The sequence below is a fragment of the Euphorbia lathyris genome, chromosome 5, assembly GCF_963576675.1.
Source record: "Euphorbia lathyris chromosome 5, ddEupLath1.1, whole genome shotgun sequence".
In the NCBI taxonomy this organism is placed as follows: Eukaryota; Viridiplantae; Streptophyta; class Magnoliopsida; order Malpighiales; family Euphorbiaceae; genus Euphorbia; species Euphorbia lathyris.
This window is the reverse complement of record NC_088914.1, coordinates 86451402-86473954: the sequence shown is the minus strand read 5'-3', so window position 1 is coordinate 86473954 and position 22553 is coordinate 86451402. Positions and strand designations below refer to the sequence as shown.

The 22553-nt window shown below is 36.3% G+C and overlaps 2 protein-coding genes across 5 annotated transcripts; one reads left to right on the top strand and one right to left on the bottom strand.

The window, feature by feature from the left end:
• The first annotated feature begins 1712 nt into the window (after window positions 1–1712).
• On the top strand, window positions 1713–10837 carry LOC136231368 (switch 2). Its single transcript, XM_066020724.1, has 8 exons — window positions 1713–2285; window positions 2424–2530; window positions 3664–4591; window positions 5662–5909; window positions 8937–9063; window positions 9144–9419; window positions 9505–9781; window positions 10120–10837. Exons 1-8 carry the CDS (start codon window positions 1893–1895, stop codon window positions 10431–10433), a joined length of 2670 nt encoding a protein of 889 aa, XP_065876796.1. The 5' UTR covers window positions 1713–1892; the 3' UTR covers window positions 10434–10837.
• A 4411-nt stretch (window positions 10838–15248) lies between these two features.
• LOC136231369 (uncharacterized) lies at window positions 15249–21311 on the bottom strand. 4 transcript variants are annotated; one of them, XR_010689771.1, is made up of 14 exons: window positions 20998–21310; window positions 20861–20920; window positions 20607–20774; window positions 19912–19990; window positions 18529–18797; window positions 18329–18427; window positions 18212–18245; window positions 17884–17987; window positions 17511–17552; window positions 17118–17195; window positions 16993–17034; window positions 16851–16925; window positions 15766–15918; window positions 15306–15679 (listed from the first exon to the last, which is right to left on the bottom strand). XR_010689771.1 is itself a non-coding variant. In XM_066020725.1 (13 exons), exons 1-13 carry the CDS (start codon window positions 21199–21201, stop codon window positions 15862–15864), a joined length of 1311 nt encoding a protein of 436 aa, XP_065876797.1. In that variant the 5' UTR covers window positions 21202–21310; the 3' UTR covers window positions 15700–15861. The 4 variants fall into 4 exon arrangements, 1 of the variants encoding a protein (XP_065876797.1); XR_010689772.1 differs by having other exon boundaries at window positions 15317–15679; window positions 19924–19990; window positions 20998–21309; XR_010689773.1 differs by lacking the exon at window positions 17511–17552 and having other exon boundaries at window positions 15249–15679; window positions 20998–21311.
• Window positions 21312–22553: the final 1242 nt, after the last annotated feature.

Genomic DNA, 22553 nt, shown 5'->3' with positions numbered 1-22553 from the left:
GTTCCTAAAGAAGTGAAATCCACACCTTCATGAACCTGTCGTTCATGTTGAATAACCATATTGAACACTCTTTCAATATAGTTGGGAGGCTATCCATCATAAGAATTTGAGCCTTTATGACAGAAAAATTTCCATTAAGTCCCCTCAAGAACTTAATGACATAATCTTGTGTTTGTTGTTCTTGAACCTTCTTAACGACCATACAATTCTCAGCATTAGGCACACAAGCACAAGATGGAATTGACCTAAAATTAGCCAATTCTTCCCATATTACTTGCAAACGAGTAAAGTAATCAATTATTGATAAATCACCTTGTGAAAGTGAAGCAATTTCATCTTGTAATTCTGGAATCCTCAAAAGATCTGACTGAGAGAATCGATTCTTCAAATTATCCCAAACTGCAGAGGCTATTTCAAACCAAGTAATACTTTGAGAAATTGAAGTGGAAACTGAATGATTCAGCCAAGATAAAACCAATTGATTGCAACGATTCCAAGATTGTAAATCTGATGCTGCCACTGTTGCTGGAGAAAGAGACCCATCAACAAATTTGAGTTTGTTCTTTGCAATCAACGATCGTTTAACTGCTCGAGCCCATGAATGATAATCTTTGGCTCCGTTTAAAACTTGTGACACTAACGATTGAGAAGTATTCTCACTCAGATGTACATAGTAAACACTCGTCGGATTAGAAGAAGGTTCCACCGGTGGTGGAGTAGAACTAACATCAGTGGGTGCCATTGAAATAAATTCTCAGATAAAAGAAGAGAGAAATTTGCGGAAATTATTTCTCTGATACCATATCAAAACATAAACTGAGAATGAAGATCATAAAAGATCTAAAGATGATAATGAAAGAAGAAATTGATTAACCAAAAAAAAGTATACGGTTTACAAGAAGTAAGTAAGAACTGATTGCTATCTTGTTTAAATAACTCCTAATCCTTCACTTATTCTCTCTATAGTTAACAGCTGTTGTTAACTTTTCAAACTTAATCCCTCATTTATTTACATATTACATAATGAATACTATACTTATATATAACTAACATGTACAGAACTACCTAAACAGTCTAAACACGTCACAAACGCTTGCCCAGACAACAACAATGCCAAATCCAGAAAAATCGAACCGGTGTCTTGATTTCATGTACTTATGGAAACTAGTACAAATAATAATAATAATAATAATAATAATAACAATAATAATAAGGCATTCTACCCATTTAAGTCCCTAAACTAAAACTTTAAAATCAATTAGGACCTAAAACTATTAAAATCATCAATTAGATCCTTGAACTAAGCAAAAATCATCAATTGAGTCATCATCATATCCTAAAATCGGAAACTGTGACTATTTAATATAAACTGTAATAATCTTTGTGTTGGTTCAAAATGGATTTGGAGAAGAAGGTATGAAATTATTCAATCGAATGATTTTCATTGAGACCTCAATTGAAGATTTTTATTTAGATTGAGGACTCAATATATGATTTTTAGCTAATTTAAAGACTTAATTGATGATTTTGATAGTTTAGGGTCCTATTCGACTTTGAAGCCGTAGTTTAGAGAATCAAATAGTGTTATGCCTAGTAATAATAATAATAATAATAATAATAATAATGTTTCAGAAAAAATAATAATAATAATAATTTGCCAAAAGAAATTAGACTTCCAAAACGACGTCGTAGACCAGCCCGCTGCTCACCACCGGCGGTGAGTCATATGAACGATCCAAAAATGTATTGCGAAATCAAATTCCGTTGTGGCGGTTGATTCTGCAAACACAGAAATCAATTTCTCAAATACCAATGGAAATCGCAGAATCTGAAGATCCCAAATACAGAAATCATTTCTAAATCTTACAAGATTCTTCCTCAATTTTCACCATATGTCATTAGCCACTTTCAAAGCCTTAAAAGAATCCCTCAAACCCTGTAACAACCTCTCTTCATCTTCATCTTCTCCTTCGCCATCGATTTCAACAGAGAAACTCTCTCAAGAACCAGAACCCACAATTTTAACTCCCAGAAAACCTCCGAAATCATCTCTTTTGAAGCAGCTTCAACGCCTCGGAGACTATTGTCCTTTACCACAACAATCTCAATTACCGTTCTGTGAGACCCAAAAGACACAAAGTCTCAAACAAGAAGCCCGAGTTGAGGAAAATGGAGAAGAGGGGGAGGATTTGGGAAAACCTAAATTGGGTAACATTCAATTTGACCATACTGGACCATTTGAGCCACTGGTTCTTTCACTGCCAGGAGAATCACCTGTTATACAGGTAATTAATTACTTCTATTGATTCTCGTGATCTAATTTTGTTTATTTATTTTAGAATTTCTCTGCAATATTAGTGTGCTGATGTTTTGAAGAATGCAAGTTTTATTGTATGTATTGAGAAATATACTTTTGATTGCAGGTACCTCCATCTATCAACTGTAGGTTGCTTGAACATCAAAGGGGAGGAGTAACATTCTTATATGAGCTATACAGAAATAATCATGGAGGAGTTCTTGGTGATGACATGTGAGTGTAAATTTACAGTCACTAAAGTTTTTTATGTTTTTTCCATAAATCACTTATTTCATATTTCATTTCAATAAATTCGTTCTAATATTACAGAAGATAGTTGCTACTTTGTGATTTCTTGAAATTTGTTTGTCTTAGGATGTGTCAAGTGGCTGTCAGGTCAGCTATGAAAGTCAAACATATCCGACATAATGTTTAATTGGTTTATAGTCAATGCAACATCGCGATTTCAGTGAGTTTTTGTACATAAATTGGCCGAGATGACTTTATTGATTCAATGATTTTGTTGGAAGAAAATGAAGTTCAATGATCTATGTGAAGTAGACCCCGAACTTGAATGATCGTCAGTGCATTTTACCCTCAATGATTATGATCACTTGGATAGTTAATCCCTTTGAACTTTGACAGTTCCTTTTTCTTCTAAATTTCATGATTGGACATGAATTATTGCATCAATCAGCAGTGTGGTCTTCATCTGCTTGGAACAATGGCCCAATCTCTTTTCAGTATATGCAGTTTTCTTTAACATGTAGAGGCATTGCAGTTTTATAGTTGATTTGGTATTAAAAGATTACTCCGTATGCTGGTTCAGTAATCTCTTTACTCTATATAACCAAAAATCTATTTAATGAACCCCTAATCCGTTTATATTATGTTGAGTTCATGTTAAGTGTTAAAAAGTCATATGTAATTTTAGTATCTCTATTAAGGATGACGTGTAAAAATATGGGAGATTCAAGTCTTGTTGCGGGTGGCAATTGTAATTTTATTACTTCTATGAAGGTGATATGTAAAAACATAAGAGAATATAATAATAATTTTAAATATTCGTATTACTTTCAAGTTAACAGGTCAACCTTAACCTAACTCAAATGCGTGTCAATTTGTGTCAACCCAAATGATCCATTACCTGTTTCGTGAAACACTAGTCCACTAAACTCATGTTTGGTTCATGTTGTCATGTACAGAATTTCAACCTCTAAATGTAATTGACCGATCCCTTATTGTATCCAGTCAATTATAGATATTCATGTCATTTTCAAGTTGCAGCTTATTGTTCTTCTTATGCTTATATGTTTAGTTATGAATTTTTTCATGTGCATAAGAATCAGTGTTGAAATATGGAACAGGGGGCTGGGCAAGACCATTCAGACAATTGCCTTCTTGGCTGCTGTTTTTGGGAAAGATGGTGAATCTTCCAACTCCACAATATTAAACGATAATCAAGCAGGTAGAAAAGGCCCCGTACTAATCATTTGCCCGACTTCTGTAATCCAGAATTGGGAGATCGAATTCTCTAGGTGGGCGAATTTTAACGTATCTATCTACCATGGAGCAAACCGCGAATTAATTTTTGAGAAACTCGGTGCGGGTGGAGTTGAGATACTGATCACCAGTTTCGATACATACAGAATCCACGGGAGCATTTTGTCAGAGTGTAAATGGGAGATTGTAATCGTCGATGAAGCACACCGGCTTAAAAACGAGAAATCAAAACTATATGGGGCATGTTTAGAGATCAAAACACGGAAACGAATCGGTCTGACTGGAACCGTTATGCAGAACAAAATTATGGAACTTTTTAATCTCTTTGACTGGGTTGCACCTGGATCATTGGGAACAAGGGAACATTTCAGAGAGTTCTATGATGAACCTCTCAAGCACGGCCAGAGGGCAAATGCACCCGAAAGATTTGTTCGGGTTGCTGATGAGCGTAAAGAACACTTAGTCAAAGTTCTTCGTAAGTATATGTTGAGGAGGACAAAGGAGGAAACTATTGGACATCTTATGTTAGGAAAGGAAGATAATGTGGTATTCTGTGCCATGAGTGAGCTACAAAAACGAGCTTATGCGAGAATGCTGCAAATGCCAGATGTTCAGTGCCTTATAAATAAGGACCTTCCGTGTAGTTGCGGTAGCCCTCTTAAACAAGTGGAATGCTGCAAAAGAATTGTGCCTGATGGAATTGTATGGCCTTATCTTCACAGGGATAACCCGGAAGGCTGTGATTCATGCCCCTTTTGCCTTGTTCTTCCTTGTCTTGTTAAGCTCCAGCAGGTATATGAATTCTTCTCTGTTCTATTGCTGTCATTGTGGTTTGTTTCCCTTTATTTCTGAAGCTTTACCATTATTACTTCAATTGAAGTTGATGTTCAGATGCTTATATTATTTGGCAAATCACAATTTTAAGCCCCCGATTTTACATGTTTATGTTATTGAGCCCCTCAACTTCTATTAAGCCCTGAATTTTATAATTGAAACCTTTTTCAGGCGTAAATTACATTCATGGCCCCTGAACTATAACTTTACCAATGTGATATGGTCCCTAAACTTCATTCCTCGACATAAAAATCCTTAAATTTTATATTAATGGAATGCAGTAAAAAGATCTGCTAAAAAAATCCCTTTTTATCCTAATCATTTTGTTAAATTTTAACTGATTTTTGTTGATTTGGACTTCAATGTTAAGCAATGCAAAGTTCAAGGAGTTTTATGTCAAAAAATGAAGTTTAGGGGCCATAATGTTTGTAGTGCTATAGTTCAAGGGCCATGGATATATTTTACCCCTTTTTTAGGCACTTCAAAAAATTATTTTCCAAGAAGGTACGCGTAAAGAGGCTGACAAAAAGAATTAGTTTAATAGATTCCAATTGTAAAATTTAAGGGCTTGGTAAAACAAATTTGAATTTAGGGGGTTTAATTGCAATCAAATTTAGGTGCTCAATGGATCAAATATGAAGTTGAGGGGTTGAATAACAGAAACGCATTAAATTCAAGGCTTAAGATTACGTATAATGTTTTTTTTCTAAGAATCCTCACAGGCATTTCCCGTGTGGACATAGTGAGGGCGGGGATGGGGATCCCGTTAGGATGGGAGGGAGGTCCCCGTCCCTGCCACATCCCTGCTTCTGGGGATTTCTTTTTCCCCATCTCCATCCACGGGGAAAGTTAATGGGATTCTCCCTCCCCGTTGCGGCGAATCCCCTACGATGATGAGGAATCCCGCTGCAGTTGCAACCCTAGATGCAACAGACGCTCCGTGCACCCCTCCTCAGCCACTAATTACGGAAGTCTTTGTACTTGATGTTTATGAAAATCCTTATGCTAATAGTGAATATCTCTAACAGATAAGTAATCACCTGGAGCTGATTAAGCCTAACCCGAAGGATGAAGCAGAGAAACAAAGAAAGGATGCAGAGTTTTCTTCAGCAGTATTTGGGGGTGACATAGATTTGGTTGGGGGGAATGCACAGACTGAGAGTTTCATGGGGTTGAGTGAAGTTCGACATTGTGGAAAAATGCGAGCTTTAGACAAGTTGATGTCTGCTTGGGCTGCACAGGGCGATAAGCTTCTTCTCTTCAGCTATTCTGTCAGGTACATATATATCATAACTTTTCTTTTTCTTCTAATCATCTGTGTTATGGGTTGAATGAGTTACGAGTGCAGTAAAAATATGGTTTTTCAGTTTAGCAGTTATAGTTTTTACTGAATTTAGGAGGTAAATTGCACTCACGGATGAGTTTGGAGTCAGTTTCAAAAAGGCTTTGAAGTTCATTTTGTTCCGATAAAGTCATTGGACTTTTCTTTTTATCTCAAGTCATTCCAACCAATTTGGCAGAAAGTCGTTGGAATAGGGATGTGAGAATTGTCAAATAACCAGTTGAACCAAAAGTTTAAGCTGACAGTTAAGGCCCAACAATATCTTTTATATTATTCTCTGACACACCTCCGCACGCTAATGTCCCTGCACTTGAAGCATGTACAACACAAGCTCATCTTACCATATGTGTTTAATTTCACCAATTAATGAGGTAGGATTAGGATTCTCGACCACTTAGTTTAAGAGGCTCTGATACCATGTCAATGAACCAATTGAACCCAAAAGTTTAAGCTGACAGTTAAGGCCAACGACATCTTTTATATTAATCTCTGACAAGAACCACGTTGAAAAAAACTTACTTTTATGTGGGAACTACGTGTGTATGCCACGAAAAAAATACATTTTTGTTTGCCACGTGACAATTTCAAGCATTTGAATTAAGTAAATAAAAAATATAATTTTTTTTTGTCCTATGGTTGTCATGTCATGCGTATGAGTCATTCATTTACAACGTGATTGGCGTGTCATTATTCCTGTGATTTTGAATGAGTTCATTGAAATAAAAATGCAAGTTCGATAATTTTATTGAAACAAAATGAAGGTCATTGATCTTTTTGAAACTCACTCCAAACTTCAGTGACGATGAGCACAATTTCTCCCTAATTTAGGTGTTATTGAATGATGAAAATAAGTAAATTAACTGATCACTTTCAGGGTAAAGATTCTTTTTAGCAGTTTACTTTTACCTAAAGTCACCCAACAAGAAAATAAGCCCATAATCTTGTCCTTGACTTCTGCATATCAATGTATAGGCAAATTCAGATAAATTACAGAGTTGTCCCTTTATTTCAAGCAAAACACATATTTGAGCTCCTGATTAAGCCATTGATTTTTTTATATGGATAAATTAAGTCATTGATCAATTATGTTTTAATACATTAGAGCATCTCCAACAGCCTCTTAAGTTGGCTCTTAAGTTAAAATTTGAGGAGAGAAAATAAAAAATCAGCTCCAACAGCCTCTTAGTGGCTCCTCAAACACTAGGAGCCTCTACATCCTTTCTATTGATAGAGAGCCTCTCTCCACCTCTTAGTGCATCTTAAACCATTTTTTATTAATAATTTATTATTGAGGTGCTTCTCTCCTCTCACTATTGGTTAATATAACAACAATTAATAATTTTAATAATAAAATAATAAATAAGGAGTGAATATAAGGAGTATTGTTGGAGATGATATGTCTTAGTAACTCTTAAATCACCAATAGTCAATTATTTATATTATTTTTAGAGAGTCCACTAAGAGTCTCTTGGAGATACTCAAGCCCTAAGTCTTTTAAATGGATACATTATGCTCTTCATCAATTATTTTTTAACACATTAAACATCTCTTGGGATGACCAAGTTATCTATGTGATTCAAACTCTATTTAGTGTGTGGAATTGCCAACATGACACCGTTTTCCTAAAGTAATACAGTTAAACTAATTAAGTTTGATTTTTTTACTTTAGGGATTAGGGTAAACTTAGTTTGAGAGATTGATGTGGTAAGGTTATTTTAGGTGTTGACATGACATGTTAGAAAAAAATTATTTGATGTGTCGATCTATGTGCCAGGTGACGTATTAAAACAGTGACATGTTGTCACTTCCATGTCAATAATTCTTCGCCTGTTTACTGACATTGACGCACAATAACCACATAGCCAGAACATAGAAGTTTAAATTTGAGCTAGGTTATTATTTGATGTTTATCAGAGAATGCTGGTCAATAATCCTACGATAAACAGGTCAAAGTTAGCTGGATTTAGAGCTTGTTTGGTTTAGCCATAGTTATTAAAGGCGCGCCTATGGCGCATGGCGCACCAAGCGCAGGCCTTAGCGCCATGGCAACCCCATGGCGAGGCGCAATCGCCATGGCGCGCGCCTGGTGCGCCATTTTGCGCCAAAGGCAGTTGCCAAAGGCGCACCAAGGCGCGCCTTGGTAGTTAGAGGCAGTTATGGGCAGTTTTTTGGTAGTTACTTTATATATCTGGAATGGAACACATGTTATATTAACAAAAAGTATTAAAAAGGAGAGAGATTATAGGTTTTAAACTAATTAGAAGACGAAGAGACTCTTTGAAGAGGAAGAGACAGAGTCATTTGAAGAGTAAGAGACAGAGTCATTAAAAGAGGAAGAAGTTTAGTAGAAAGAAAACACATCAAACAGATTCAAACAAAGAAGCCAAAGGGAATTCAACTTCAACAGTTTGATGATCAATAGTTTGATGACGCCTTAGATGAGGAGTGTGATAGTGATGATGAGGAGTGATGGATTTGAGAGTTTTGATTAGGAGTAGAACTTAGGAATTAGTATTCAACTTTAAAGTTTTCTAATATGAGGTTTATTTTGCATTTTAAAATTTATTTATGCTTTCCATGATTTAGTTTTATGTTAGTTTTATATTTTTAAAATTTTTATTTTTTTTAAGTGCGCCTTGTCTCGCTATGGCGCGCGCCATCGCCATGCGCCATGCCTCCAGGACCCCTTGCGCCTTAGTGCGCCATGCGCCTTTAATAACTATGGGTTTAGCCGTTATCATTTATCCCAAAATTGCTAGGAACATCCGTTTCTTAATTCTATCTGAACACTTCATATCTACTGTTTGGAGTCTTAGATAAGTTTTCGTTGGCTTAAATTGAAATTTTGTGACAAATATGAAATTAACCTCAAACTTCAGTAAAAATCAAAACTTTTACCCTTTTTCGTGCTTATTCGGACTGTTGCTTTATCTTCTTTTGAAAATTGAACTACCTTTTCAGGATGCTGGACATACTGGAAAAGTTCATTATAAGAAAAGGGTACAACTTTTCCAGACTTGATGGTTCCACTCCAACTAACTTGCGCCAGTCTTTGGTTGATGACTTCAATTCAAGCCCAAGCAAACAGGTAAATTGCCCCTTTTATCGCAAAATTATAGTTACTTTGTCTCCATAAAAAATTTCTCCTGACTCCATATCCTGTTTCAGGTTTTCCTGATATCTACGAGAGCTGGTGGTCTCGGATTGAATCTCGTAAGCGCAAATCGTGTAGTAATATTTGATCCGAGCTGGAATCCTGCCTACGATTTACAGGCGCAGGACAGGTCGTTTCGATTTGGGCAGAAGCGACATGTCATAGTTTTCCGGCTTCTGGCAGCTGGTTCGTTTGAGGAGCTTGTTTATTCTCGTCAGGTTTACAAGCAGCAGCTTTCGAACATTGCTGTTTCGGGGAAGATGGAGAAACGATATTTTGAGGGTGTCCAGGTAGGAAATGAAGAAACTGGATTTAATAGAAAGATTTTGAATTCTTATTTTTCACGCTATTTATTGTATTTGGCTTGTTTTTCAGGATTGCAAGCAATTTCAGGGTGAGCTTTTCGGAATCTGCAATCTGTTCCGTGATCTATCTGATAAGCTTTTCACCAGCGAAATCTTAGAGTTGCACGACAAACAGGGAAAAGATGATGAACAACGGTGTTCTACTACAAAGCCAGAACTACCCGAAATTGCGAGCTATTTTCTTCCTGCAAAACTAATAGATGGAAGTTATTTAGCTGGGACAGAGACCAGCAAGCCGAGCGATGATGAAGACCCTATAATTAATGATCCAGCGCCTGAAGATTTAGGTAAGACGATCATTCTCTATCCTTGCAAGTGTGTTCTTTTTTCTTCCTATGATGCGGATAATATCCTTCTTGATTGTCCGATAAGTGATGTATTTTCTTTCGGGTGTGGTCCGTGTGCATACGAGAGAGTGAGCATAAGAGAACGGGAGGGATTATGGCTCAGTATTAGGTGCAATGTACTAACATTCGGCAATGTTTGTTCTTGATTCTCCGATAAGTGTTGTATTTTGTTTCGAGCGTGTGATATTTTCTTTCGGTTATGGTGCGTCCATAAGAGAGCGGGGGATTCTGCCTCTGCTGCATTTGGAGGAATCTACTAACACTCTGGCATTGTTCAGGTATTTTGTATGCTCACCGGAATGAAGACATTATCAATGCCAGGCCCGACAGCAGAAAGAAGAAGGAAGAAAGCATCTCTGAAGATGTTAGTTTGGCTTCCCCACCCAAGCAGAGACGAAGACCAGACGATGCAATTGAGAAAGAAAATGAGTTATCGTCCAAGGACCGGAAAAGAATCCAGTATAAACTCCTTGCTCAATTCAAGGGTATGGGAGAGGTTGAATTCAGCAAGTGGGTATTATCTGCAACTCCTTCACAAAGAGAGGAAGTGCTAAAAGAATTCAAGAGAAAAAATAAGGCACCCAACGGTTGAAGTACGAAATAAAAATGCATTTCCTCGTCTAGAATTAGGTTCTAGCCCATGTACCGATTTTTGTTTTAGTTTCGGTATGCATTTATGTTTCCATGTAACACGGGTGAATTAGAAAATAAGTATCGTAAAAGTTATAGGAAACGGGAACATGTAAAATATGTATAGTTTGTGGCGGAGGGTTGCGGTAGGTTTGTGGCGGCCAGCGTAAAACTTAGCCACATCTTATGACATGAACCATAATATAAATACCGTTGGGGCGTTCCCTACTCAGCGACGCGCTGCACTTCTTAGACCCGGGTGTAGTGATAAATGTGCAAGGGTTGCTAGGTCGTCGCCCCGAAGCGGCGCGCCACCCCAGGACCCGGGGGTGGTGTCAAATATGCAAGGGTTGCGGGTAAATAAGCTAGTCCACGGTAATGGTAGGGGTAGGGGTAAGGGTAGTAGGTTACGCTTTGGGACATGGAACATAGGTTCTTTGACAGGAAGATTAGCTGAAATTGTAGATGTTATGAAGAGGAGGAGAATAAATATATTATGCCTACAAGAAACCAAGTGGGTTGGAGCCAAGGCTAGAGAGATAGCTCCTTGGGGTTATAAGCTTTGGTACTCAGGAAAGGATAAGGGTAGAAATGGAGTAGGTATTCTTATTGATAGGGAGTATATTGATGAGGTAGTAGCGGTGTCTAGGAAGAGCGATAGAATTATGAGTGTTAAGCTAGTGATAGGGGATGAGGTTGTGAATGTCATTAGTGCATATGCGCCACAAATAGGATTAGATGTGTCTATAAGACAAGCTTTTTGGGATGACTTAGAGGAAGTGGTGCAACAGGTTCCTAGGGATGAAAAAATGGTACTAGGGGGTGATCTCAATGGACACGTGGGTTCTAGGCGAGATGGGTTTGAGAGTGTTCATGGAGGGTATGGTTTTGGAGATAAGAATGAAGCAGGAAATGATATTTTGGAATTCGCATCAGCCTATGACTTGAGTATCATGAACACATGGTTTATGAAGAGAACATCCCACTTAGTGACTTATCGGAGTGGCGGTAATGCGAGCCAAATTGACTTCTTCTTAGTAAGGAGTGCTTGGAGAAAGAGTTATATTGATTGTAAGGTGATCCCTGGTGAGAGTACGACAACCCAACATAGAGTAGTGGTGCTAGATTTTCGAAGTAGGAAATGTATAAGAAAACAAACACCTCAAGTAGAGACTAAGATTAAGTGGTGGAAATTGCAAGGGGAGAATCAACAAAAATTTGTGGATGAGATGACCAAAAAAGATATTTGGACTTGCAATATGGATTCAGATATAGATTCGATATGGAATAAGATGGAGCATAGTATAAGGGAAGTAGCGAAGGAAGTTCTAGGGGAATCTAAAGGTAGCATGCCACCGGGTAAGGACACATCTTGGTGGACAGAAGAAGTACGACAAGCAGTAAAGAGTAAGAGAGAATCCTATAAACTATTGGGGAAATGTAGGAGTGACGAGAACTACGAAAAATACAAAGAGGCTAAAAGGGAAGTAAAGAAGGTCATACGAGATGCTAGAGCAAAGGTGAATCGGGATCTGTATACAAGATTGGATACGAAAGAAGGGGAAAGAGACATATATAGAATTGCTCGGATGAGAGATAGGAAGACGCGAGATCTCGGAAAAGTTAAATGTGTGAAGGATGTGGACCAGAAAGTCCTAGTTGGAGATAAGGATATCAAGGAACGATGGAGGTCCTATTTTGATGACTTATTTAATGGAGATCGCCAACAAGATGTTGGAGATATAAGTATCCATCACGATATGATAAATCATGAATGCCTGCGGAGAATTCAAAAGGGTGAAGTCAAAATGGCATTAAGTAAGATGAAGTTGAAGAAAGCAGTAGGACCTGATGGCATCCCTATTGAGATTTGGAGATGTTTGGGAGAAAGAGGAATCGAATGGTTGACGACGTTCTTCAACAAAATTTGGAGAAACAATAAGATGCCATCAGAATGGAGGAAAAGTACCTTAATCCCTTTGTATAAGAACAAAGGCGATGTCCAAGATTGTGCCAACTATCGGGGAATCAAATTAATGAGTCACACTATGAAACTTTGGGAGCGAGTGATTGAACAAAGGCTAAGGAGGACGGTGAAGATCTCAGAAAACCAGTTTGGCTTTATGCCGGGAAGATCAACTATGGAAGCCATCCATCTAATGAGAGAATTAATGGAGCACTATCGAAATAAGAAGAAAGACTTGCATATGGTTTTCATTGACTTGGAGAAAGCATATGATAAGGTACCAAGGGAAGTACTTTGGTGGGCCTTGATAAGGAAAGGCATTTCGCGGAAATATATTGACATCATAAAGGACATGTATGAGGGAGTATGCACGAGTGTACGTACTAGTGTTGGGAAAACTGAAGAGTTTCCTATTACGATTGGAGTGCATCAAGGTTCCGCACTAAGCCCATTTCTTTTTGCCATCGTTATGGATGAACTAACAAGTTCACTTCAAGATGGTATACCATGGTGCATGCTGTTTGCAGATGATATTGTGTTGGTTGATGAGACGAAAGAAGGAGTGGAGATGAAGTTGGAACTATGGAGGCAAACTCTAGAATCTAGAGGCTTTAAGTTGAGTCGAAGTAAGACAGAATATTTGGAGTGTAAGTTTAGCGGCCGTAGGAGTAGGGAGGCAGGGACAATCACCCTAGATGGGAGAGTTGTTCAGGCCTCGGATTGCTTCCGGTATTTAGGATCTATTATCCAAACGGATGGAGAAGTAGATGGAGATGTTGCCCATAGGATTAAAGCTGGTTGGTCGAAGTGGAAGAGTGCTACGGGTTTCCTTTGTGATCCCGGCATGCCTAATAGATTGAAGGGAAAATTCTACCGGACGGCAATTAGACCAGCATTGTTATATGGTACGGAGTGTTGGGCAGTGAAACACTGCCACATCCATAAGATGTCGGTGGCGGAGATGCGTATGTTGAGATGGATGTGTGGTCACACGAGAAAGGACCGGGTGCGTAATGAAATAATTAGGACAAAAGTAAGGGTCACATCTATTGAGAATAAAATGAGAGAAAACCGACTAAGGTGGTTTGGCCATGTGAGACGTAGAGCGCTTGATGCGCCGGTTAGGAGAACCGAAGAGTGGCAAAGGGATGTAGTGGTGAGGGGTAGGGGAAGACCTAAGCAAACTTGGAGGAGGGTGATCGAGAGTGATATGAGTTTATTGGGAATTGAGGAAAATATGGTAGTGGATAGGACGGAGTGGAGGGAGCGAATCTGTGTCGCTGACACGACTTGATTTTCACGGTTTTATATGATGGTTCATGTTAGCCGACCCCGAATCATTTCGGGACTAAGGCTTTGTTGTTGTTGTTGTTGTTGTAATAAGGATGTATGTTTAATTATATTTACATTAAAAAGTTTACATGAAGTTCCATAATAAAGAGAAAAAAGAGATTTTTCTCTAATATCCTAAACATATAATTTAGCATTTATCCACCTTAAAAAATACATTATAAACTGGGCTTTGTTTGAACATGGTGTTTAACGTATAGTAAGATAAGAAAAGTAAAGTATGGTAATGATATGTGAAATATGAAATATCTTATTATGTTTGGAAATAAGGTGTGTATTTAGTTTGAGTAAAGTTGAAAATAATATAGAAAAATGGAAATAAAATAAAAAGTTGAAAATAATATAGAATAATGGAAATAAAATAAAATAAAAAGTTGAAAATAATATTGAAAAGGTAAAGTTTCTGTGACCCCTGCAAATAAAATCACATAAATCTTACCATTATTTCCATTTCTCCTCACACCTCAAAAAAAAAAAAAAAAAAGACCCCCTACCTTACATTGAAAAAACTTAAAACAAAGGGTAAAAATAACTTCAAATCTCACAATTCATTAACTTTTAGCATTTTTAAATCATTTTTTTATGCTAAAACTTTTAGCTTTTTAAATCATTTTTTATATTTAAAAAAAGTTAGCAATGTAGAACTTGAAATTTCTAAGCACCTTCCATCACTCTAATAGACTGCAGACTTCGAGAGTTACTAAAACCATTACCACTTCAGAAGCACTCTATTGGAGTTCTAAGAAATTTAGCATAGTTTTTAGAAGCAAAATTAAAGGTTTAAACCACTTTAGAGATTTTGACTAGTCAAACAGCTAATAATAGTTTTTTTATGGAAAGATGTTTGAAAGAGTTTATTCTTAAAGAGAAAAGGGTAATTAATTTATTAGTCCCTATATTTTGACAAAACACACTGTTTAGTCCCTGTATTTTCAAAAACACATGGTAAGGTCCCTAACCTTTTTCTCAGTGAACTGTTTAGTCCTTCCGTCTGTTTGTTACATTTTTTACCGTTTATGACTTCGGAAATGACTAAATTACCCTTTACTATTTACCTTCAAACTTCAGAAGAATAATCCAATTTAGAAGAAGAAGCTATTTGCATGGAGAACAATAAAAAGAACAGACTCAACGCTTACGAATTTGAACGATTAAGAAGAAAATTAAGAACAAGAACACTCAAAGTTGATTTCAGATGCATTAGAGTTTAAAGGAAAGCAAAATAAAGGAAAAGAAGAACACAAATCCAAATTGACTAACAGAATCTTCATGAGAGTCTAACGGCAGGGACTAAACAGTTCACCAAGAAAAACATTAGGGACTAAACAGTTCACCGAGAAAAACGTTAGGGACTTTAGTGTATGTTTTTGAAAATACAGGGACTAAACAGTGTGTTTTGTCAAAATATAGGGACTAATAAATTAATTACCCAAGAGAAAAAAGGGAGCGTAGGCTTCCTTTGGAACTGGGGTTGGTGATCTTAGGTCAAAGTTCTTTTCCCACGTTCAAAAAGCTAATTTTTTAAAAACTCATTTTAGAAGCTTTTTCAATTAGCTTATTGCTCTATATCTTTTAAAAGACATTTTTACCCTTTATTTGTTATTTTACACAAACAACTGTTAACAATCAGCTAAGTTTTACCAAACAAATTTTCACAATTGGTAGTCAAATCAACTAACCAAAAAAGATAATCAGAAAACAACTATTTGCCAAATAAGGCAATTATATCCTAAGAAACGAGATTATAATTTTTCTTAAATTACAGAAATGTAACCCGAAATGTTTTGTCGGTACAAGCTTCCAGTTCTGAAAACATCACTTTGAATCCAAAGTTTATGTGCAACATAGCAATTCACTGCAGAGTAGCCAATTTTCAACTGCACCTTGACCATCTATTTAAAATGCAAAACCCAGTCAATAAGAGTGAATTTCCATTCAGTAACTGCCAATATACTTCTGATTTAACAACCACAATTACCTGACTCAATATGGACAGATTTCTCACAAGTTGCTCTATTATAACTTACAAGTACAAAAAGAGACATGTTCTGTATTTCAAGTTTCAACAATTTAGCTACTTCCTTTGCATCTTGAATCTAGAAACCGGCTTTGATGGTTGAGAATCGGATGGCTGCAGGTTTAACCACACCAATAGGATGTTAGATATATTAAAAAAAACTGCCTTGAAAATGTCAATTTTGTACGCAAATGAAAGCAATAATATCATGTTAACGAAACTTTATGTTGTCGGGCTCCATCCTGATCTTTTACAGACCAGGGCGAAATAATAAAGATGAAATTCAAAGAATGAAAAATATGGGTAATTATTTTCAAATTTTTTGGATGAAGTTTAAATTTGTCTCTATCATTCCGAGGGAAGTGCAAATTTACCCCTCACGTATGAAACGGTTAAAATTGGTCCTTGTTAACACAGAAAATTTGAACATACTAGTTTCACAGTTATTTGATTGTCTCATCGGACTTTCCAAATAAATTTGTCAATAAATTGAAGTAGTTTCATGCAATTTGTCAGTTTATTTGTAAATGTGTTGATAATGTAAGAAATATTTTATGCAGTTTTTTGTGATTAATTTATACGACTTAATTTTTCAGTTTTTGTTTTGTAACTGTTTGCAACATGGTAAACATTTTATACATAATTGACGTTTAGAAGGTCCGAAGTAACAGTAAAATTACGGTAAACCAGTCTATTCAAATTTTCTGTCTGGTAGAATTAAAATTGATCCTACCTAGAAAAATTAGGGGCAAAGTTTTACCATCTTATATATTGGATGTGAATTTAACACTTCCTCAAAAACCGAACAATTTGCACCTTGTCCCTATTCTTTTTAAGAATTTGGGCCCCTTAATTGAGGGGCCCTGAGCGGTGAACCCTCATTTCACCCCTCACAGCCAGCCCTGCTTAGTGTAAACTGTTATGATTGATCAACGGCGCAATGTGTCGAATTGATAATATCAGAGCAGGCCTTAGAATGCTTTTTTCCCAAGTTTATCAAATACTGACATCACGTTACAAGATTTCCCGAGAATAAAAGCAAATACCTGTGATGAAGCTGAGGTCTGTTCTGGGAAGGTTGGAAGATTGTGAGTACGCTCCACAATAGAACCCGTAAATGCCTGGAAGTATCGGAGGAAAATCAGTAGAGGGTTTTGAAATCAAAACATGAGTCTCAAATGAACATACCTTGGAACTGTCAAATCCTGGTTTCGAGCTCCATCCAGGTTTCTTAGGGTGGAAAAAGAGGCATGTTAAGCATTTTGGATTTAAAGATGAACACATAAAACCACATTATTCATGAATAATAATACCTGGGATGAAGTTACAGTTCGGTTTTGTATATTTGTCTGTGTATTACCAGATTTTTCTACAATAGAACCTGCCAAAGCCTAAAAAATATGTACTTGGTAAGAAAACCTTGTAATTACTCCAAGGAGATATCTGAAATGGAGTGTGCATTCGAAACGAACTGATAAACCCAAATATCGTATTACCAAAATAATTAACACCGTCAACAAACATGTAAAACCAAAATATATAACATATAAATGCATAATGAGTATCTCCGTTCAGGGTTTTTTCCATGCTGAACAGAAATATAACTAAAATTATGACCAATTCCGAACTGAGTCAGTTCAGTTTAGTAATTCGGTTTTAACCGAAGAATGGACACCCCTATATTTCAACCAGGCGTTTAAAGATACCTTGGAACTATCAAATCCTGATTTTGTTGCCCGAAGTGGCACCTGAGTAAAAAAAGAAACAAAAAGGACTTGTGAAGCAGGTTCAGGCTGCAAAATACTCAATTTGTAGGTATATTATAGCAAATGCATCTCTATCAGGAAAGCACCAATAACCAGTGCTGTAAACAACCAAAAATTTGAGAAAGAAAAATGAAAGACCTACCGATATAAAGATTTTTTCATAGGAAAACATAAATAGTGATAGTTGTACCGCATGAATGAATATAAAAATGCACAGGTAAGGCCTGAATTACAAAACTATGCTTTGAAAGTATTTTGTACTAAGACCCACAAATATAACACATCCAGAGCATTAATAACAGCATTTGAATACCTCATTTCTTTCAATTTTCTCCATTACTTCAGGAAGCAGCAATGCCTTCTCAGTAGGAACAGACTTCTTTACCTGAGTAACAGTTTTGCCATTTTGCATATCACCTGAAGACGCAATGCAGGAAAAGGATGAGTTTAATAATGTACTGAAATCAGAACCACCAAAAAATGTAAACGGGTCATGAGTTTTCCTTCTGTGCATTTATTCTACATTTACAGGAACAGGGCTTTTTCCCCCAAACCCAACACCACCCACAACGAAATTACAGTAATTAACAGTATGATGAACAAGTCGGATAAAAACAATAATATGATGATTGAAGGCTAACCTTTTGGTACAGGCTGGATTGTCAAACCTGTGCACTGCATTTTCAAATTTTGGAATCAATAGTTGACAGATTCATCATTAATTATAAGAAAGAGAATGTGAAGGTGTTGTCTCATACATTTGATTTGTCAGTAATATCTAATTGACGGCGATAATCATTCGACAACAATTCAGCGGTCGCCTTTTGAACTTCCGTCTGTCCTTGTGGTTTCATTATCTAACATTCAGCTTCAGTCAGTTGTTGAAACTCAGGATTTAAGTATCACATATATAATACAACTATAAGAATTCACCGGAAGCCAATCTTAGAGTCCTTACCACTGACTGAGTCTGCGATGTTAGATCATTAAAATTACTATTTCTTTCAGCTTCGTCAGTTTGCTCATCTTCATCAGTCCCACTATCACTTTCAACTATGTTAGCGTGCTTATCTTCACCATTCTCATCCTCACTTTCAACTGTGATCTGCTTGTCATCACTCTGATCGTCATCTTCAGCTTCAAGTTCTTCTTTTTCAAGTTCATCCAACCTAGACATCATGCGATCATATTCATCATCTTCGACAGTAACTTTCTTGCCATATGTTTCTGAAAAAGAATAACAGTATCTCACAATCACTGAACTTCCAAACTAATTACAATGAGAAAATTTTGAAATGGAAGCTTAACAACAAGACAAAAGCATGGAGTGCACATCAACGAAAACCAAATATTATACAGCTGAGATATTAGTGGACCAGACTATATCAGAAATTTCTAGCCAGGTGATGAAATTACTGCATAAATCCAAGATGATCCAGTAGCTAAATGTTTTGGAAACACAATTCCTAACTCTAAACATGGAAGAACCACAATTATTTTCGCAGTCTCCCAATGAAGCTTACAAATCAATCTTTAACTAAATTGTCCTAAACAGCTTTTTTTTTTGTGCACATGTCAATGATATCGGACTCGAGCCCTACCAAGCAAATAAGCCACAAGTCCACAAACAAAGTTTTTTAGTAGTGAAACTTTAAATCTATGATCCTATTCATAGGCTCTAAGCCTTGGAAGCATCAATTTCTCATCCTTCTGTCCACCAATGCTAAGCAATAACAAACAGCTAGAAGATAGTATTACTGCTCAAGCCTGACATACAAACCACGGTAATCTCGTTTGCATTTTTCTTCATAATAAAAAATTAAAAAACCTAAAATTATACTGCTAAAATTACAAGCTACCAAGTCCAATATCACTCATTTTTCAAATAAGTTGATTTCTCTTCTCCACAGATAGAGTTATGGCTGTGAAATGAATCCAACATACAGAACTGAGCAGCTTTGTTTCTTCTTAATCTCACTTTTTCATTTTCTATTTAATTATGGGTAAGGATACTTAGTATACACCCCATGCCTGCTACACTTCAACCCCATAACTTTCCTATTAGGTCATATTAATATCTCACACCTTCAAGCCAAAGCAATGAGATATTGCTTGATTGAATATACAGTGAAGTAACCTGCCCGAACCTTAATTTTCAAAGAAAGAGTATCTCTCGTTGTTTAAAGAAACCTTTTAACTTAGCAAACCTTAGAAACATATGAAAAGAGAACCATAATTGAGACAAAGACATCACTAAACACATACTAATATCCTTAGTGCACTTCAATTATTTAACTGCAGTTGAAAGTTTCAAAATCAATACTGACAGCAAAAGCAATACCCATTAACCTGCCTGATTTAGATTGTGCTTCACTCAAATTTTCCTCCTCATAATCTTCTCTTATCTCCACAAGCCCCTCCTGTTACTCATATTAATATAACAATGAACCACATGAATGTCTAAGCCTTAGAGGGAAAAAAAGGGACATTGCTTTCAATTAGGCCTATCCGGAACTTGTCAATTTTGATCATTTTGCCCCCTAAACTTACGGGGCGACCTATTTGCCCCCTCAACTATTTAAAAGTGGTATTAGCAATCCCCTCTTTTCATTACAAGAGAAACAAGATGAAGTTCCAACATTAGTGAAGTGCCTGCAAATATGTAGACGATTTAGAAAGAGTCAAAGCTATATGCAATTTCTACAAGAGAACTTGACGATTTAGAAAGAGTCAAAGCTATATGCAATTTCTACAAGAGAACTTGTGAACTGTCTATATTAACCTGATTTGAAGCTTGTTTTAGTAGTGCACCAACCCTTTTTATTATGACCTTGGTGCTTGCAATAAGAACATGTAATGATTGTTTCCGTTATAATGAAAAGAGGGGTTGCTAATATCACTTTTTAAATAGTTGAGGAGGCAAATAGATCATCCCGGGAGCAAAATGACCAAAATTGACAAGTTCATGGGCTGCTTATGGTTTAGGACTTTCAATTAATATTTCCATAACAAAATACTGAAGTTCTGCAAACTCACGGCTGCCTCAGAAGCAGTAGAATCAAAAAACGAAGCCTGAGCTCTAAGATCCTTCATGTTAGCCTTAAGAGATTCAACTTGAGAATCCAAACCTTTCCCTCTCCTTTTCAAAATTTCCACAGTTTGCTTTGCTGTTCTTTCCGCATAATAACCTTCTCCTAAAAGTACCTTCACCAGATAGCAATTAGCATTTCGAAGCTGTACCAAACACAATTAAAAAAAAAAAAAAATCACATAGCAACAAAAGAAGTTACCATGAACTCATTTGTATGTATCAATCGACCAGGAAAAAACGCAGCTTTTCCAAACGGAACCTGGAAAAATCGAACTGTCAGCATTGAAAACGTAAGTTAACACTGAAGAGGAAGCGAGACAGAGAAAGTTAACTTACCATGACATCATGGTGGAGCTCGTCGGGAAGGCGGGAAACAAGGTTGATAAGATTGGTGTTATCGGCGCTGAATTCCTTGAAGTGGTCGAGCTCCTTCTGCTTCTCTGCAATCGCATCATCCACTCGTTTCGCCGCTTTCTTTGTTTCTTCGGCTGGAAACATGGATGCGAATGGAGTCACTTTTCCCTTTGCCGGCTCCCCCATGGTTGTTTCCGGCGTGGAATCGGAGTTGATAGAGAAGCTGTCGGAGGAAGAACTGAAAGTGGGAAGGAAAGAAGAAAGAGGGTTGAGCCTTCATTAAGCGTGCCAAACAGAACACACAATGTCTTAAACGCACCGTTTCCTTTATTAGAATTATTATTTAGCCCTTGTTTGGGAGGAGGTTAATGAGAGTAAATGGGAGTAATGGAAGATTAAGTATTAAGTTAATCTTGTTTGAGAGTTATTTTTTGAAAGTAAATGAAGGTTAATGGTGTTAAATGTTTACTTCCTCTAACCTCTAAATTGGGGGTTAATAGGAATAATGTAAACTTTTTTTAAATTTCTTGTGTTTGCAAAGTAAATTTAACCTTTCTTACCCTTCATATTTAAACTTCCAAACAAAGTTAAACATTTAACCACATTTACATCTCATAAACTCCCAAACAAAGTTAATTTTTAACTTTCCTTTTCATCACTTCACTTCCCTTTCCATTACCTCTTTTAACTCTCACATCCGTTAACCTCCAAATTCTCAAACAAAGGCTTGGGCCTAATACATTATGTTATAAAAGTAGATTGGCTCACTAACCTTTATTAGTATCTTACCAGCTTCCTAAACCTACTTATTTTCTATCATCATCTTCCTAAACTTATCCGACTAAATAGATTAGCTCCCTGAACTTTACACCGTCTTATCAGCTCTCTAAACTTGCTTATTCGGTAACAATTAAATACAAAAATTTATTAAACCTAAATTCTAAAATACATCTTCATCTATTCGAAAGGTAATTTTTTCTTTTGTCCTATCTTTCAACGTATTATAAGAGTTAGTGTTACAGGTTTGAGTTTACGAGTATCTAGAATTAGTATTATGGTTTTTGTATTTAATTGTTACAGAATAAGCAATCTGGTGAGATACTTACAAAATCCGGAGAACTAATCTATTTTTATTGATAAATTTAAGGAACCGGTGATATGAAATAAGTAAGTTTAGAAAGTTGATGAGACATTAGCGAATTTTAGAGAGTAAATCTATTTTTATGTATAAATTTAAAAAGCTAAGTCTATTTTTTTTAGAATGTTATTATTTATTACTCATCTATTTTTATGTATAGATTTAGATCAAATGATTACATTTGAAATGATTTGACTTTGAAGATACACATCATTTAAATTTTGGATTTGGATTTGGATTTGTATTTAAATATATTTTTATTTTCAAAATAACTATTAATTAAAAGATAAAAAATAGTTTTTAACCATAAAAACGAAATCATCTTTTTTTTTTTTTTAAGAATTAAGGAATTTCATTAGCTATCAGACCAAAGGGCAAAACGCAAAAACGGGGGTACAGA